General features: G+C 47.8%; 1 protein-coding gene across 2 annotated transcripts; it reads right to left on the reverse strand.

Annotated features, from left to right (window-relative positions):
• Positions 1-161: 161 nt before the first annotated feature.
• On the reverse strand, positions 162-17,668 carry vps16 (VPS16 core subunit of CORVET and HOPS complexes). Of its 2 annotated transcripts, XM_065023376.1 has the most exons (19): positions 17,450-17,668; positions 17,003-17,091; positions 16,712-16,803; positions 16,484-16,612; positions 16,265-16,409; positions 16,045-16,160; positions 15,835-15,957; positions 12,350-12,495; positions 11,713-11,884; positions 11,114-11,245; positions 10,326-10,489; positions 10,128-10,236; positions 9,079-9,213; positions 5,309-5,515; positions 5,039-5,221; positions 4,650-4,819; positions 1,220-1,316; positions 999-1,102; positions 162-878 (listed from the first exon to the last, which is right to left on the reverse strand). In XM_065023376.1, exons 1-19 carry the CDS (start codon positions 17,497-17,499, stop codon positions 734-736), a joined length of 2,508 nt encoding a protein of 835 aa, XP_064879448.1. In that variant the 5' UTR covers positions 17,500-17,668; the 3' UTR covers positions 162-733. The 2 variants fall into 2 exon arrangements, with proteins under 2 accessions (XP_064879448.1, XP_064879447.1); XM_065023375.1 differs by having other exon boundaries at positions 16,484-16,803.
• Between the last annotated feature and the right edge of the window lie 235 nt (positions 17,669-17,903).

The raw sequence follows: 17,903 nt of genomic DNA on the forward strand, positions 1-17,903 counted from the left end.
CCTGATGCTTTTACACAATAGCCTACATACAATATGCCCTGTTGATTGTTACAGAAAGCAACAGTAATTGAGTTTCTTGTTTTCTCCAGTGGCCTAATTCCCATAATGTTCTCTTTAGGACACCTTCCTGAGTACGTGTTCCTCTATCGTTTTGTAGCCCCTTTACAAAGGAATGCATTTATTCAATGATACAACATGAGACAATGGTCTGCAGTGTGTGAACAACACCAACATGGTTTCATTAATATGACAATCACATGATCTGGAGAGGAGAGTCAGTAACACAAGCAGCTTACCGCAGACAGTAAATGGGAGCAATCTGTGCTTCTCAATAGTCAAAAGTGGTGTCCCTACTTCTGTCACTTCCGTCATTTGAACAGATGTGAAAACACAGGATATACAAGATGAATACAATTCATTGAGAATTGAGATGATCTCACTGCAACTCTTGGCTAAAACAGACAGTCCAGAGGCACATTTCTTTCATGATTGGTACAGTATGGGAGTGCTGTTGATATCAGCTTGTCTAAGCTGTGTGTGTGTTGGAATGTCTTTCTTTCCCAAATCACTCCTTCCCCTCCAAACGTAGTTGAAGCAGGACATAGGCTGGAGCTGAGGTGAATGGTGGTTGACGGGTCACTTTTCAACAGCAACAGTTCTTAGTGCGTTTTTGATAGGGCTCACTTTTTTTGTCAGTGAGATATTTTGTGGTTTGAATAGGATTTCAGGGAGGTCACTTTTTGGCAGCAGTGGATCTGGCTCGGTTGAGTCTCTCCAGCAGGGCTCGGTCTGTGGTGGGAGAACAGCGGGACAGGACAGTGCTGATCTCTCCTTCACTCCTCCTCTCTATAGCTGCCTCGGCTGCCCCCTCCAGATCACTGACAAGGAGAGAGAAGGATAAAGAGAGAGAAGGATAAAGAGAGAGAGGAGTTTAGCTTCTACACACTGACACACACACACACACACACGCACACACACACACACACAAACAAACTCACCCTATGGCCAGGTGGGCTTTGACCTTTTGCTCTGGGGTCACCTTGGAAACATACTTTTTGGCCTCGTACTTATTGTGTTGTTTCACACACACCTCCACAAAGGGCTAAGAGAGAAAGAGAGAGGTTAGTTACGTAACTAAAGTTGTATAAAGGTTATAAATGACTGGTCAAGTAGCCTATTGGATGAATAACATTGTATAAAGGTTATATAAACAACATACTAGATAGCCGATGGGGGACTTCTTGCTCTTGGCAAATTTCTCCATCTCTTCCCAATCATCCTTCTCTGCCAGAGCGGTCAGCTTCAGCCACCAGTACCTGACCACAGTGACATCATCAATAAAGGACTCTACAGTGACGTCATCGAGAAGGGACTATACAGTGACGTCATCGAGAAGGGACTACACAGTGACGTCATCGAGAAGGGACTACACAGTGACGTCATCGAGAAGGGACTACACAGTGACGTCATCGAGAAGGGACTATACAGTGACGTCATCGAGAAGGGACGACAGAAGGGACTACACAGTGACGTCATCGAGAAGGGACTACAGTGACGTCACAGTGACGTCGTCATCGAGAAGGGACTACACAGTGACGTCATCGAGAAGGGACTACACAGTGACGTCATCGAGAAGGGACTATACAGTGACGTCATCGAGAAGGGACTACACAGTGACGTCATCGAGAAGGGACTATACAGTGACGTCATCGAGAAGGGACTACACAGTGACGTCATCGAGAAGGGACTACACAGTGACGTCATCGAGAAGGGACTATACAGTGACGTCATCGAGAAGGGACTACACAGTGACGTCATCGAGAAGGGACTATACAGTGACGTCATCGAGAAGGGACTACACAGTGACGGCAATGTGTCGTTTTATCTCATCTTGATTATTGTACAGTAATATGGTCAGGTGCTACAAGAAAGACCTAGCTAAGGGACTAATATAAATAACATGCATGCCAGTGACGTCATCTCATGATTGGAACAAGGAGAATATAAATAACTGCATAGTCTGTCTATAAGAGTTGAAAGACTGACTGCATAGTTGTTAAAAAAAAATAAGTTATGTCAAATTAGACCATGACAATGTGACGTCTCATCTATGATTAAGTGACGTGGTCTCATGATTATAGATTATAGTGTTGTCTATGACAGTTATAGTGTGGTCTCATGATTATAGTGTGGTCTCATGATTATAGTGTGGTCTCATCTCATGATTATAGTGTGGTCAGTTAATGTGGTCTCATGATTATAGTGTGGTCTCATGATTATAGTGTGGTCTACAATTATAGTGTGGTCTCAATTATAGTGTGGTCTCTGATTATAGCTGATTATAGTGTGGTCTGCATAGTGGTCTCAGATTATAGAGGGGTCTCATGATTATAGTGTGGTCTCATGATTATAGTGTGGTCTCATGATTATAGTGTGGTCTTCATTGTCTCATGATTATAGTGTGGTCTCAGCTAATATAATTATAGTAATTATAGTGTGGTGCCAGTGTCTCATGATTATAGTGTGGTCTCATGATTATAGTGTGGTCTCATGATTATAGTGTGGTCTCATGATTATAGCATAGTGTGGTCTCAAAAAAATATAGTTGATGTCATGATTATAGTGTGGTCTCATGATTATAGTGTTGTCTCATGATTATAGTGTGGTCTCATGATTATAGTGTTGTCTCATGATTATAGTGTGGTCTCATGATTATAGTGTGGTCTCATGATTATAGTGTGGTCTCATGATTATAGTGTGGTCTCATGATTATAGTGTGGTCTCATGATTATAGTGGTCTCATGATTATAGTGTGGTCTCATGATTATAGTGTGGTCTCATGATTATAGTGTGGTCTCATGATTATAGTGTGGTCTCATGATTATAGTGTGGTCTCATGATTATAGTGTGGTCTCATGATTATAGTGTGGTCTCATGATTATAGTGTGGTCTCATGATTATAGTGTGGTCTCATGATTATAGTGTGGTCTCATGATTATAGTGTGGTCTCATGATTATAGTGTGGTCTCATGATTATAGTGTTGTCTCATCGCTCTCTGGTTTTACACACAGCTCTGACACGTTCTTACCCCACCAGACATGCCACCAGGGGTCTTTTCACAGTCCGCAGGTCCAGAACAAATTCAAGGAAACGTACAGTATTATATAGAGCCATGATTGCATGAAACTCCCATCTCATATAAAACGCAAATGAACAGCAAACCTGCTTTTAAAAAACCAAGTAAAATAACAGCTCATGGCACAACGCCTCTCGCCCATGTGACCTACCTGTTGTGTGTATGTACTGACATGTATGTGTAACTGATACACACACACACACAGACAACATGTTAATGTTTTAAAATGTACACTACCGTTCAAAAGTTTGGGGTCACTTAAAAATGTCCTTTGTTTTGAAAGAAAATACATTTTTTTGTCCATTAAAATAACATCAAATTGATCAGAAATACAGTGTAGACATTGTTAATGTTGTAAATGACTATTGTAGCTGGAAACGGCAGAATTTTTTATGGAATATCTACATAGACGTACAGAGGCCCATTATCAGCAACCATCACACCTGTGTTCTAATGGCACGTTGTGTTAGCTAATCCAAGTTTATCATTTTAAAAGGCTTATTGATCATTAGAAAACCCTTTTCCAATTATGTTAGCACAGCTGAAAACTGTTGTTCTGATTAAAGAAGCAATAAAACTAACCTTCTTTAGACTAGTTGAGTATCTGGAGCATCAGCATTTGTGGGTTCGAGTACAGGCTCAAAATGGCCAGAAACAAAGAACGTTCTTCTGAAACTCGTCAGTCTATTCTTGTTCTGAGAAATGAAGGCTATTCAGTGCAAGAAATTGCCAAGAAACTGATGATCTCTTTCAACACTGTGTACTACTCCTTTCACAGAACAGCGCAAACTGGCTCCGCGTTGCAAAGAAAAAGCCATATCTCAGACTGGCCAATCAAAATAAAAGATTAAGATGGGCAAAAGAACACAGATACTGGACAGAGGAACTCTGCCTAGAAGGCCAGCATCCCGGAGTCGCTTCTTCAGTGTTGACGTTGAGACTGGTGTTTTGTGGATACTATTTAATGAAGCTGCCAGTAATGTATTTTTTGTTGTGTCGGACCCTAGTATGGGATCCTAATAAAATTAAATCGATAAGGTACTACACAGTGACGTCATCGATAAGGTACTACACAGTGACGTCATCGATAAGGTAGTACACAGTGACGTCATCGATAAGGTACTACACAGTGACGTCATCGATAAGGTACTACACAGTGACGTCATCGATAAGGTACTACACAGTGACGTGTTCAATATGCGACAACACAGTGACGTTATGCAGCGTTCAAAACAACTGGGAAATCACAACTGGGAAATCTATGACTTCCGAGCGTTCAAGACAACTGGGAAATCTATGACTTCCGAGCGTTCAAGACAACTGGGAAATCTATGACTTCCGAGCGTTCAAGACAACTGGGAACTCAGGGGGAAACAAGCTCCGAACCATTTTGAACGGTCATCCAACTCACAATTCCAAGACCTGAAGATCACTGACGTTATGATTTGACCTTGTTTTTTCCCCCCCAGAGTTCCCAGGTGTCTTGAAAGCAGCATAACACACAGCCCTTACCTTTTGTCTGGCACCCTGAAGTCCCTGTAGAGCTGCTCAGCCTGCTTTTGGAAGTTGGAGGTGAGGAGGGCATGCAGAGTCTCCTGGAGAGACAGGCCCAGCAGAGCCTCTCCCTTCTCCTCATCCAGACGCCTCTGGAAACGTAGCAGCTTCATCTCCTCCTCTGTCGCCTGGGGCAGGCAGGGGGGAGAGAGAGAGACAGAGACAGACAGAGAGAGAGAGACAGAGAGAGCGAGAGACAGAGACAGACAGAGAGCACTATAATAATGAGACAACATTTTGAGAACATTGTCATGATCTAATTTACATGTTCATTTTTGGTCGAAAGTGCTAATGCTGTTCAGAGCCTGGTGAGATCAAATCTGCACTTAAAACTGTCTGGGTCTCACCTTGGCTGCAAACTCGTTCTTGGCCTTGTTGTACTCATCTACAGCACTCTGCAGCAGAGACAGGCGAGCCTCCAGCTTCTTCTCCTTGTAACTGGCCTTGACATAGAAGTTACCCAGCTCCTGATGGTCATCGTCTTGGTTGAACAGATCCTTCAGTGTGTCCTGTTCCTGGTGCTTACAGAACTAACACACACACACAGATTAAACCACATTGTGTGCGTGTGTAACTGTGTGTAGAGTCTTGAGTTGTGTGTGTGTCTGTGACTATACCTGCCGGTAGAGGCTCAGAGCTACCGGTTGGTTTCTGAGCGTCATGAAGAAGTCTCCTCTGTTCATCTCGTTCTTCAGGTATGTCACCACCGTGTAAACCAGGTCTGTGTCTCCACTCTCTATAGCTTTACTCAGGGCCAGTTGACTCCTCTTCATCTTCAGTAGAAGGGGGACCTGCTCCCCAGAACGAGGCTCAAACTCCAACAACTAGACCCAGAGAGAGGCACAAATAATTGGAAGGAGACAGGGAGAGAGAAAGAGGAGACAGGGTGGTGACAGAGAGAAAGAGGAGACAGGGTGGTGACAGAGAGAAAGAGGAGACAGGGTGGTGACAGAGGGAGAGAGAGGAGACAGGGTGGTGGGAGAGAGAAGAGACAGGGTGGTGGGAGAGAGAAAGAGGAGACAGGGTGGTGACAGAGAAAGAGGAGACAGGATGGTGACAGAGAGAAAGAGGAGACAGGATGGTGACAGAGGGAAAGAGGAGACAGGGTGGTGACAGAGGGAAAGAGGAGACAGGGTGGTGACAGAGGGAGAGAGAGGAGACAGGGTGGTGACAGAGGGAAAGAGAGGAGACAGGGTGGTGACAGAGGGAAAGAGAGGAGACAGGGTGGTGACAGAGGGAAAGAGAGGAGACAGGGTGGTGACAGAGGGAGAGAGGAGACAGGGTGGTGACAGAGGGAAAGAGAGAGACAGGGTGGTGACAGAGGGAGAGAGGAGACAGGGTGGTGAAAGAGGAGACAGGGTGGTGACAGAGGGAGAGAGGAGACAGGGTGGTGACAGAGGGAGAGAGAGGAGACAGGGTGGTGACAGAGGGAGAGAGAGGGAGACAGGGTGGTGACAGAGGGAGAGAGGAGACAGGGTGGTGACAGAGGGAGAGAGAGGAGACAGGGTGGTGACAGAGGGAGAGAGGAGACAGGGTGGTGACAGAGGGAGAGAGAGGAGACAGGGTGGTGACAGAGAGAAAGAGGAGACAGGGTGGTGACAGAGGGAGAGGAGACAGGGTGGTGACAGGGTGGTGAGACAGGGTGGTGACAGAGGAGAGGAGACAGGGTGGTGACAGAGAGGAGAGAGAGGAGACAGGGTGGTGGGAGAGAGAGAGAAGAGACAGGGTGGTGGGAGAGGAAAGAGAGACAGGGTGGTGGGAGAGGGAGAGAGAGACAGGGTGGTGGGAGAGGGAGAGAAGAGACAGGGTGGTGGGAGAGAGAGAGAGGAGAGGGTGGTGGGAGAGAGAGAGGAGACAGGGTGGTGGGAGAGAGAGAGAAGAGACAGGGTGGTGGGAGAGAGAGAGAAGAGAGACAGGGTGGTGGGAGAGAGAGAAGAGACAGGGTGGTGGGAGAGAGAGAGAAGAGACAGGGTGGTGGGAGAGAGAGAGAAGAGACAGGGTGGTGGGAGAGAGAGAGAAGAGACAGGGTGGTGGGAGAGAGAGAGAAGAGACAGGGTGGTGGGAGAGAGAGAGAAGAGACAGGGTGGTGGGAGAGAGAGAGAGAGAGACAGGGTGGTGGGAGAGAGAGAGAGAGAGACAGGGTGGTGGGAGAGAGAAGAGACAGGGTGGTGGGAGAGAGAAGAGAGACAGGGTGGTGGGAGAGAGAAAGAGGAGACAGGGTGGTGGGAGAGAGAGAAAGAGACAGGGTGGTGGGAGAGAGAAAGAGACAGGGTGGTGGGAGAGAGAAAGAGGAGACAGGGTGGTGGGAGAGAGAAAGAGGAGACAGGGTGGTGGGAGAGAGAAAGAGGAGACAGGGTGGTGGGAGAGAGAAAGAGGAGACAGGGTGGTGGGAGAGAGAAAGAGGAGACAGGGTGGTGGGAGAGAGAAAGAGGAGACAGGGTGGTGACAGAGAGAAAGAGGAGACAGGGTGGTGACAGAGAGAAAGAGGAGACAGGGTGGTGGGAGAGAGAAAGAGAGACAGGGTGGTGGGAGAGAGAGAGAAGAGACAGGGTGGTGGGAGAGAGAGAGAGACAGGGTGGTGGGAGAGAGAGAGAAGAGACAGGGTGGTGGGAGAGAGAGAGAAGAGACAGGGTGGTGGGAGAGAGAGAGAAGAGACAGGGTGGTGGGAGAGAGAAAGAGGAGACAGGGTGGTGGGAGAGAGAAAGAGGAGACAGGGTGGTGGGAGAGAGAAAGAGAGGAGACAGGGTGGTGGGAGAGAGAAAGAGAGGAGACAGGGTGGTGGGAGAGAGAAAGAGAGAGAGAGACAGGGTGGTGGGAGAGAGAAAAGAGGAGACAGGGTGGTGGGAGAGAGAAAGAGGAGACAGGGTGGTGGGAGAGAGAGGAGACAGGGTGGTGGGAGAGAGAAAGAGGAGACAGGGTGGTGGGAGAGAGAAAGGGAGACAGGGTGGTGGGAGAGAGAAAGAGAGGAGACAGGGTGGTGGGAGAGAGAAAGAGGAGACAGGGTGGTGGGAGACAGGGTGGTGGGAGAGGGAAAAGAGAGGAGACAGGGTGGTGGGAGAGGAAAGAGGAGACAGGGTGGTGGGAGAGAGAAAGAGAGGAGACAGGGTGGTGGGAGAGAGAAGAGAGACAGGGTGGTGGGAGAGAGAGAGAAGAGACAGGGTGGTGGGAGAGAGAAAGAGAGACAGGGTGGTGGGAGAGAGAAAGAGACAGGGTGGTGGGAGACAGGGTGGTGGGAGAGAGAAAGAGGAGACAGGGTGGTGGGAGAGAGAAAGAGGAGAGACAGGGTGGTGGGAGAGAGAAAGAGAGGAGACAGGGTGGTGGGAGAGAGAAAGAGGAGACAGGGTGGTGGGAGAGAGAAAGAGGAGACAGGGTGGTGGGAGAGAGAAAGAGGAGACAGGGTGGTGGGAGAGAGAAAGAGGAGACAGGGTGGTGGGAGAGAGAAAGAGAGGAGACAGGGTGGTGGGAGAGAGAAAGAGAGGAGACAGGGTGGTGGGAGAGGGAAAGAGAGGAGACAGGGTGGTGGGAGAGGGAAAGGGTGGTGGGAGAGGAGACAGGGTGGTGGGAGAGGGAAAGAGAGGAGACAGGGTGGTGGGAGAGGGAAAGAGAGGAGACAGGGTGGTGGGAGAGGGAAAGAGAGGAGACAGGGTGGTGGGAGAGGGAAAGAGAGGAGACAGGGTGGTGGGAGAGGGAAAGAGAGGAGACAGGGTGGTGGGAGAGGGAGAGAGGAGACAGGGTGGTGGGAGAGAGAAAGATGAGACAGGGTGGTGGGAGAGAGAAAGAGGAGACAGGGTGGTGGGAGAGAGAAAGAGGAGACAGGGTGGTGGGAGAGAGAAAGAGGAGACAGGGTGGTGACAGAGGGAGAGAGAGGAGACAGGGTGGTGGGAGAGGGAGAGAGGAGACAGGGTGGTGGGAGAGGGAAAGAGGAGACAGGGTGGTGACAGAGGGAGAGAGAGGAGACAGGGTGGTGGGAGAGGGAGAGAGAGGAGACAGGGTGGTGACAGAGGGAGAGAGAGGAGACAGGGTGGTGACAGAGGGAGAGAGAGGAGACAGGGTGGTGACAGAGGGAGAGAGAGGAGACAGGGTGGTGACAGAGGGAGAGAGAGGAGACAGGGTGGTGACAGAGGGAGAGAGAGGAGACAGGGTGGTGACAGAGGGAGAGAGAGGAGACAGGGTGGTGACAGAGGGAAAGAGAGGAGAGGGGAAGAGTATTGTCAAGGTAACATTCCCAATGATAAACCTCTGTGAACATGTTCAATCCATCCAAATGACGTCTTTTGGATTGCCTCTTTAATCACTCTCTCTTGTGTTGGAGGCCCGTGAGGCTAGAATGTGGCTGTCCCTTGATAGTCAGTTCAGGCCTGCTGGTGTGTGTGTGTGTGTGTAGTACCTTGATGGCCAGTTCCGTCCTGCCACACTCATATGCTCTGGCAGCGATCTCAGAGTAGGAGATTCCTGCTGCCTCGCCCAGCTTCACACTGACAGCATGTGCTATGGACTCATCAGGCTCTTCTTTCTGCTGGACCTGAGACAGACAGACACACGTTTTATTTCAATCTCAAGAGACACAGTCCCAGGAAAAACTATCTGCTATCTTTCATGTGGACTTGATTGTGTTTTGGATCATTGTCTTTCTGCATGACCCAGCTGTGCTTCAGCTTCAGCTAACAGACGGATGGCCTGACATTCTCTTGTAGAATTCTCTGATACAGAGCAGAATACATGATTCCTTCTATTAAGGCAAGTCGTCCAGGTCTGGAGGCAGCAAAGCATCCCCAAACCATCCCACTACCACCACCACACATGAGGTTCTTACTGTGGAATGCAGTGTTTGGTTTTCACCAGACATAATGGGACCCATGTCGTCCAAAAAGTTGACTCAAGTTTGACAAAAAAGCACCTGGATGATCATCAAGACTCTTGGAAGAATGTTCTATGGACAGATGAGTCAAAAGTATCACATTTTGGTCAAAGTTCAGACCTAATCCCAAATGAGATGTGGCAGAACTTGAAACAAGCAGTTAATGCTTAAAAACCCACAAATGTTACTGAGTTACAGCAGTTCTGTATGGAAGAGTGGGACAAAATTCCTCCACAGCGGTGTGAGAGATATATCAACAACTACAGGAAGTGTTTGGTTGGAGTCATTGCAGCTAAAGGTGGCACAACCAGTTATTGCGTGTAAGGGGGCAATTACTTTTTCACACAGGAGCATTGGGTGTTACGTAACTTTGTTTATGAACAATGTCATTGTGTTATTTGTGAACTCAGGTTCCCTTTGTCTAATATTAGGTTTTGGTTGAAGATCTGATAAGATTCAGTATTAAAAATATGCAAAAGTGGAGAACATTTTAATGGGGCAAATCCTTTTTCACAGCACTGTACCTGTTAGAACATGTTAAGAACATACATGCAGTAAAATGACCCCCTCCGCCTCACCTTGCAGCAGGCCCAGTGTTTGAGAACTCTGCTGACTCCCTGGTACTCTGGTGTCTTCAGATAGCGACAGATCTCAATGGCCAGGGGATACAGCTTACGGTACACCAACCTGTTTAACATGCGTGTACAGAGAGTAAACACACACACACACACACACTGTGTAAACACACACCCACACACACACACCTGGGGTGTTACCTGTCAATGAGGACCTGAACAGTCATCTGTTTGTACTGTGTGTGTGTGAGGGGGATCCCCACAGTGTACTCTCGGACAGAGTTGAGAACTTTCAGGTCTCGACACATACTGACAAACGCCTCTGGTGGGTAGTTACTGAGAAAACACTTCCCAAAGGACGCAGCCTAGAGGGAGGGAGAGAAGGTGAGGGAGGGAGAGAGGTTGAGGGAGGGAGAGAGGTTGAGGGAGGGAGAGAGGGAGGGTGAGGGAGGGAGAGAGGTTGAGGGAGGGAGAGAAGGTGAGGGAGGGAGAGAAGGTGAGGGAGGGAGAGAGGTTGAGGGAGGGAGAGAGGTTGAGGGAGGGAGAGAGGTTGAGGGAGGGAGAGAGGTTGAGGGAGGGAGAGAGGTTGAGGGAGGGAGAGGGTTGAGGGAGAGGAGGAGGGTTGAGGGAGGTTGAGGGAGGGAGAGGGTTGAGGGAGGGAGAGAGGTTGAGGGAGGGAGAGAAGGTGAGGGAGGGAGAGAAGGTGAGGGAGGGAGAGAGGGAGGGAGAGGGAGGGAGGGAGAGGGGTGAGGGAGGGAGAGAGGGTGAGGGAGGGAGAGAGAGGGAGGGAGGGAGAGGGAGGGAGAGAGGGAGGGAGGGAGGGAGAGAGGGAGGAATAGAGTGGGGGAGAAAAACATGAATATATCTGTGGACTGACACATTTTGATCTTCAACTTAACATGCAGGAATAGATGAGAAAGAGAGAGAAGACATAGGGAGAGAGAGAAAGAGAGCAAAGTAGAGGTAGAGAGAGATAGTGTGTGTCTTACCCTGAGCAGTGTTTTCTGGGTCTCTGGTTCATGTTCATACCCAGCAGCCTCCACACACTGTCTCACCGCTTCCCCCAATACACTCTGTTCCTTAATCTCTCTCAGGTACTCATCTGCCTTCTGGCTGGACTTCTACACACACACACAAAACAATATCCTCCAGTACATGTATCCAGTAAAGTGAAAAGCTGTTAGTCACAGGGCCAGACAGACACGTACCTCCCAGACACAGACCTCCCAGACAGACACAAACAGACCTCCCAGACAGACACAAACAGACCTCCCAGACAGACACAAACAGACCTCCCAGACACAGACACGTACAGACCTCCCAGACACGTACAGACCTCCCAGACACAGACACGTACCTCCCAGACACAGACACGTACCTCCCAGACACAGACACGTACCTCCCAGACACAGACACGTACCTCCCAGACACAGACACGTACCTCCCAGACACAGACACGTACCTCCCAGACACAGACACGTACCTCCCAGACACAGACACGTACCTCCCAGACACAGACACGTACCTCCCAGACACAGACACGTACCTCCCAGACACAGACACGTACCTCCCAGACACAGACACGTACCTCGTACTCCTTGTGTGCCTCCAGTAGTAAAGCTCCAGGAGCCATGGAGGCGATTTTAAAGATGTCCTGGCAGGCCGAGGGCACCTCCTGTAGCAGCTCATGCCTGGACCCTCCTACGATCCTCACTCCATCCAGCTCTGCTACACACACACTCTCCTCATCCAGAGGGTATCTAAACACTGGTTAAGGCTCCATGAGAGGGCACACATTTGGATCAGTGGCAGATTTGTATTATGCTTGTGTTGATATTTGTGAGCAGAATTGCCATATTGCTAATTGTACCTTTACCAGTAACAAACCAACAGGAACAAGCTAGCTGAGCTAACAGGACCAAGCTAGCTGAGCGAACAGGACCAAGCTAGCTGAGCTAACAGGAACAAGCTAGCTGAGCAAACAGGACCAAGCTAGCTGAGCAAACAGGACCAAGCTAGCTGAGCTAACAGGACCAAGCTAGCTGAGCAAACAGGAACAAGCTAGCTGAGCAAACAGGAACAAGCTAGCTGAGCAAACAGGAACAAGCTAGCTGAGCTAACAGGAACAAGCTAGCTGAGCTAACAGGAACAAGCTAGCTGAGCTAACAGGAACAAGCTAGCTGAGCTAACAGGAACAACAATAACTGCTGTGAGCTGAAGGATACTGGATGGTGTCTGTACACTCTCCGGCCACCAGTAGGAGCCTGTCCCACATGATGACCACAGAAGGCTGCTGGCTCTTTGGCCTTCTGCACCAGACCATCTGTTTAGGCGGGGTCCTCACCTTGGTGTCCACCTCACTCAGCTTGTCCTGGGGAACAAACAACAGTCAGTAGCTGACTGCCATAATACACATCTACATTAGACATGTCTGATATACAGGGCCGTGGCCTCTACTGACTATAGAACTTGACCAGGAAAAAAAACTCTTGGCCCAAAATGGTCAGCGCTCCACACACCAGAGCTATTTACACTCTACGGCTGCCTGGCAACCTAGAAGCTGTGATAAGACTGGGAATGCCTGGATGGGTTGAGGTCACAATTTGCAGACTTGTTTACGTGTTGCTGTGCGTTTTGTTGCCAACCTTACTTTGCTACCTGACAACTTTACGGTTTTACTTTTTAATTACCGTTTATATTTTGGGTTTTTCCCTCAACTTATTTTTTTTCCAATTGCAGTCGCTGTACTCATAATATACAGGAGAACGATCGCCTTACGGCGAGGATAGCTGTGCTGCAAGCCCAGCTTCAGACGCAATCGTTAGGCAAGGGTAATTTCAGTGTAGGAAAGGATGAAACAGCGTCTGTACCACCAGTAAGTACAGATAGTAACGTTAGTATAAATCCCCTCGCACGTTCCTCGCAGCCGGACAACTTTCTCACGGTTTCTGGAGGGAAATGCTGTAGGAATGCTCAACCGGTGTAGCTCATTCAGCCGACAGAAACTTTCAACCGGTTTTCCCCATTAAGCAGCGAGTCGGAGTCAGAGGCCGAGTCTTCTCTTGTCTCTACTCCACCTGTTACGGGGTCTGAGACGCCAAAGCTTCCCACCATTAGCTCTGACAAATTGAAAACTCTAGTCATTGGCGACTCCATTACCCGCAGTATTAGACTTAACGAATCATCCAGCGATCATACACTGTTTACCAGGGGGCAGGGCTACCGACGTTAAGGCTAATCTGAAGATGGTGCTGGCTAAAGCTAAAACTGGCAAGTATAGAGATATTGTTATCCACGTTGGCACCAACAATGTTAGGATGAAACAGTCAGAGAACACCAAGCGCAACACATCTTTCTGATTTACACGCTGAAGCTGTGCCGGCATCGAGTAATTGTCTCTGGCCCCCTCCCAGGTAGGGGGAGTGATGAGCTCTACAGCAGTCTCACAACTCAATCGCTGGTTGAAAACTGTTTTCTGCCCCTCCCAAAAGATAGAATTTGTAGATAATTGGCCCTCTTTCTGGGACTCACCCACAAACAGGACCAAGCCTGACCTGCTGAGGAGTGACGGACCCTATCCTAGCTGGAGGGGTGCTCTTATCTTATCTACCAACATAGACAGGGCTCTAACTCCTCTAGCTCCACAATGAAATAGGGTGCAGGCCAGGCAGCAGGCTGTTAGCCAGCCTGCCAGCATAGTGGAGTCTGCCACCAGCACAGTCAGCGTAGTCAGCTCAGCTATCCCCATTGAGACCGTGTCTGTGCCTCGACCTAGGTTGGGCAAAACTAAACATGGCTGTGTTCGCCTTAGCAATCTCACTAGGATAAAGACCTCCTCCATTCCTGTCATTATTGAAAGAGATCATGATACCTCACATCTCAAAATAGTGCTACTTAATGTTAGATCCCTTACTTCAAAGGCAATTATAGTCAATGAACTAATCACTGATCATAATCTTGATGTGATTGGCCTGACTGAAACATGGCTTATGCCTGATGAATTTACTGTGTTTAAATGAGGCCTCACCTCCTGGCTACACTAGTGACCATATCCCCCGTGCATCCCGCAAAGGTGGAGGTGTTGCTAACATGTACGATAGCAAATTTAAATTTACAAAAAAAATATATATATATGTTTTCGTCTTTTGAGCTTCTAGTCATGAAATCTATGCAGCCTACTCAATCACTTTTTATAGCTACTGTTTACAGGCCTCCTGGGCCATATACAGCGATCCTCATTGAGTTCCTTGAATTCCTATCGGACCTTGTAGTCATAGCAGATAATATTCTAATTTTTGGTGACTTTAATATTCACATGGAAAAGTCCACAGACCCACTCCAAAAGGCTTTCGGAGCCATCATCGACTCAGTGGGTTTTGTCCAACATGTCTCTGGACCTACTCACTGTCACAGTCATACTCTGGACCTAGTTTTGTCCTATGGAATAAATGTTGTGGATCTTAATGTTTTTCCTCATAATCCTGGACTATCGGACCATCATTTTATTACGTTTGCAATTGCAACAAATAATCTGCTCCGACCCCAACCAAGGAACATCAAAAGTTGTGCTATAAATTCACAGACAACACAAAGATTCCTTGATGTCCTTCCAGACTCCCTCTGTCTACCCAAGGACGCCAGAGGACAACAATCAGTTAACCACCTAACTGAGGAACTCAATTTAACCTTGCGCAATACCCTAGATGCAGTTGCAACCCTAAAAACATTTCTCATAAGAAACTAGCTCCCTGGTATACTGAAAATATCATACTGGATACTGGACCCTATTCCAACTAAACTACTGAAAGAGCTGCTTCCTGTGCTTGGCTCTCCTATGTTGAACATAATAAACGGCTCTCTATCCACCGGATGTGTACCAAACTCAATAAAAGTGGCAGTAATAAAGCCTCTCTTGAAAAAGCCAAACATTGACCCAGAAAATATTTTTTTAAACTATATCGAATCTTCCATTCCTCTCAAAAATGTTAGAAAAGGCTGTTGCGCAGCAACTCACTGCCTTCCTGAAAACAAACAATGTATACAAAATGCTTCAGTCTGGTTTTAGACCCCATCATAGCACTGAGACTGCACTTGTGAAGGTGGTAAATGACCTTTTAATGGCATCAGACCGAGGCTCTGCATCTGTCCTCGTGCTCCTAGACCTTAGTGCTGTTTTTGATGCCATCGATCACCACATTCTTTTGGAGAGATTGGAAACCCAATTTGGTCTACACGGACAAGTTCTGGCCTGGTTTAGATCTTATCTGTCGGAAAGATATCAGTTTGTCTCTGTGAATGGTTTGTCCTCTGACAAATCAACTGTAAATGTCGGTGTTCCTCAAGGTTCCGTTTTAGGACCACTATTGTTTTCACTATATATTTTACCTCTTGGGGATGTCATTCGAAAACATAATGTTAACTTTCACTGCTATGCGGATGACACACAGCTGTACATTTCAATGAAACATGGTGAAGCCCCAAAATTGCCCTCGCTAGAAGCATGCAATACACCTGCATTGCTTGCTGTTTGGGGTTTTAGGCTGGGTTTCTGTACAGCACTTTGAGATATCAGCTGATGTACGAAGGGCTATATAAATAAATTTGATTTGAGGACCACTGGTGTGTATAGACAGTAGATAATACATGGATAATAGTGGAAGCTAGCCACATCATGGAGCCATACAGTATGAGGGATAGTAATCCATGTTACCTTGAGGTTGGCTGAGCCCATCCACAGGTGTCCTGAGTCTGTGAACAGAGCCAGGTACTTATAGCTGAATGACACAGTCATGTTCACGATGCTACAGGCCTGTGGAGAGAGGCCTGGAGGGGTCTGGAACACACACACACACACGGTTAGAGGTGAGAGAGAAAGGATGATTAGACACAGTAATGAATAAGTTGTTTGTGTTTGTCTCACCACAGGGGTGCAGGATGTGTTGTCCAGTATGTAGATGTCAGCTCCGTTGGCCAGCAGCACTTTGGTCTGTCTGTCCTGAGTGAGCACTGCCCAGCAGGAGGGTGCCCCCTGGAGGCCTGGAGGAACAACACACCAATTAATCAATTAAATAGTGACAAATGTCTCTATTCATTTGGAATTGAGGACTGACAGGATTTCACATACACACATGTACACACACCTGGGACTTCCGGGAGTCTCCTCAGCTTCAGGTCGTCAATGTTCGTGGCCAGGGTGAAGCGTGAGGCTCCCGTTACTATGGCGACACCAGTTCCATAGGGTGAGTGGAACACCTTGGCTTCCAGCACCTGGTTTTGAACCACCTCCTGTCAAAGACACACACACACGTCAGGTGGATGATCATGTTTTTATCATGTTTATTTGTGTTATGTGTGCTCACATTGCCCATGCTGAAGTGTCTTTTGAAGGCACCAAACAGGTCGTAGATGAGGACAGTGCCATCCTCCTGGATACACAGCAGGTCATCACACACTGTCCAACCCAGCTGTCTCACTGGGCCACTCTTCCACTGGAGAAACAAGAGGGACGGAGGAGAGGGACAGACAGAGAAAGAGTGAATAAGTGTGTCTGAGTGTGTGTGTGTGTAGGAGTGTGTGTGTGTGTGTACCGGGAAGCTGGCCATGTTCGCGCCTGAGGAGGAATAGATCTCCAGCTGGGGCCGTGCGCTGGAGGAAGGCCTCTGTGGCTGCCTTAGGAGAGCTGAGAGAGATAGATGGAGGGAGGGATAGAGAAATGGAGAGAGAGAGAGATGGAGGGATAGAGAGAGAAACATTAGCTATGTGGTTAGAATACACGTTGTAGATTATAAATATTTTGCAACAATGCGAGTTTCTCCAAATTGTGCAAGTGATTCTCTCTGCTCCATCATATCGGTATGTGTGTGTGTGTGTGTACTCACCGATCGGTCCCCCGTATGGGGCTGCTGCCACCAGACATTCCTTGAGCCCATCTCTCAAGCTCCATCCCATCTCATACAGCTCGATCTTCCTGTAGACACACACACACACACACACACACACACACACACACACACACACACACACACACACACACACACACACACACACACACACACACACACAATATTAATGACAGTTGTCACATGATATGCTATAGATGGCTAGCTAGGGAAGCCCACATTATTGCAGTGCATTAGCTAATAATATTGAATGTTACTTTGTTTTTATTGAGCAAAGCATTACGGCAAGTAGCAAGGAAGGAAGATGGCTTTAGTGCCAGCCTGACAGAGTTGTCATTTCTTGGTATCTAGCTAGCGAACGTTAGCATTTTGCAAAGATTCTGGTCATGTGAGCAAACTAACACAAGCTAGCTAAAATCTGTTTACCTGTAAAACGCTTCCCCGAGCGGATTCCAGTTTGCAGTTATAAATGCCATCCTTCACCCCGTAAATTATAACCCTGGCATAAGGTGTGTATTTGTTATTGTTTAGATTCGCCTGTCATCTGACGTTTGGTCGAGAGCAAACAAATTTTCTTCTTCTCTTTACGACGGCGGAGGAAACCCGTTCATTACCGCCAGTAACTGGTTGGAAACTGCAGTTTGTGTTTAGCCACTGTTAGAACAATTATACAGATATTTCATCGGATGTATAAATGTGAAGCATCCGGTTGGCGTTTCCACTCACTACCAAATATGGTAGTGAGTAGGAAGCCAGTGTCCGACAGTGGGAGAAGCTGGAACGAGATGGATTTTGGCCGAAATTCTGCAAGTTTTCTCATCGATGAAACATTTGATCGCAATACAGTGTTCTGTTCTCAAAACTATAATCTGTTACGAAC

The sequence above is a fragment of the Oncorhynchus nerka genome, linkage group LG2 (assembly GCF_034236695.1).
Source record: "Oncorhynchus nerka isolate Pitt River linkage group LG2, Oner_Uvic_2.0, whole genome shotgun sequence".
Classification (NCBI taxonomy): domain Eukaryota; kingdom Metazoa; phylum Chordata; class Actinopteri; order Salmoniformes; family Salmonidae; genus Oncorhynchus; species Oncorhynchus nerka.

Bases quoted from the DNA above. Each gene is read 5' to 3' on its own strand.
- vps16 (XM_065023375.1), bottom strand. From the start codon at position 17,499: ATGGCATTTATAACTGCAAACTGGAATCCGCTCGGGGAAGCGTTTTAC. The intron at 11,885-12,349 runs GTATCCTTCAGC...ACCAGTGTTTAG, and splicing joins GAGTGTACAGACACCATCCA to ATACCCTCTGGATGAGGAGA. The intron at 11,246-11,712 runs GTACGTGTCTGT...GTGTGTGTGTAG, and splicing joins AGGCACACAAGGAGTACGAG to AAGTCCAGCCAGAAGGCAGA.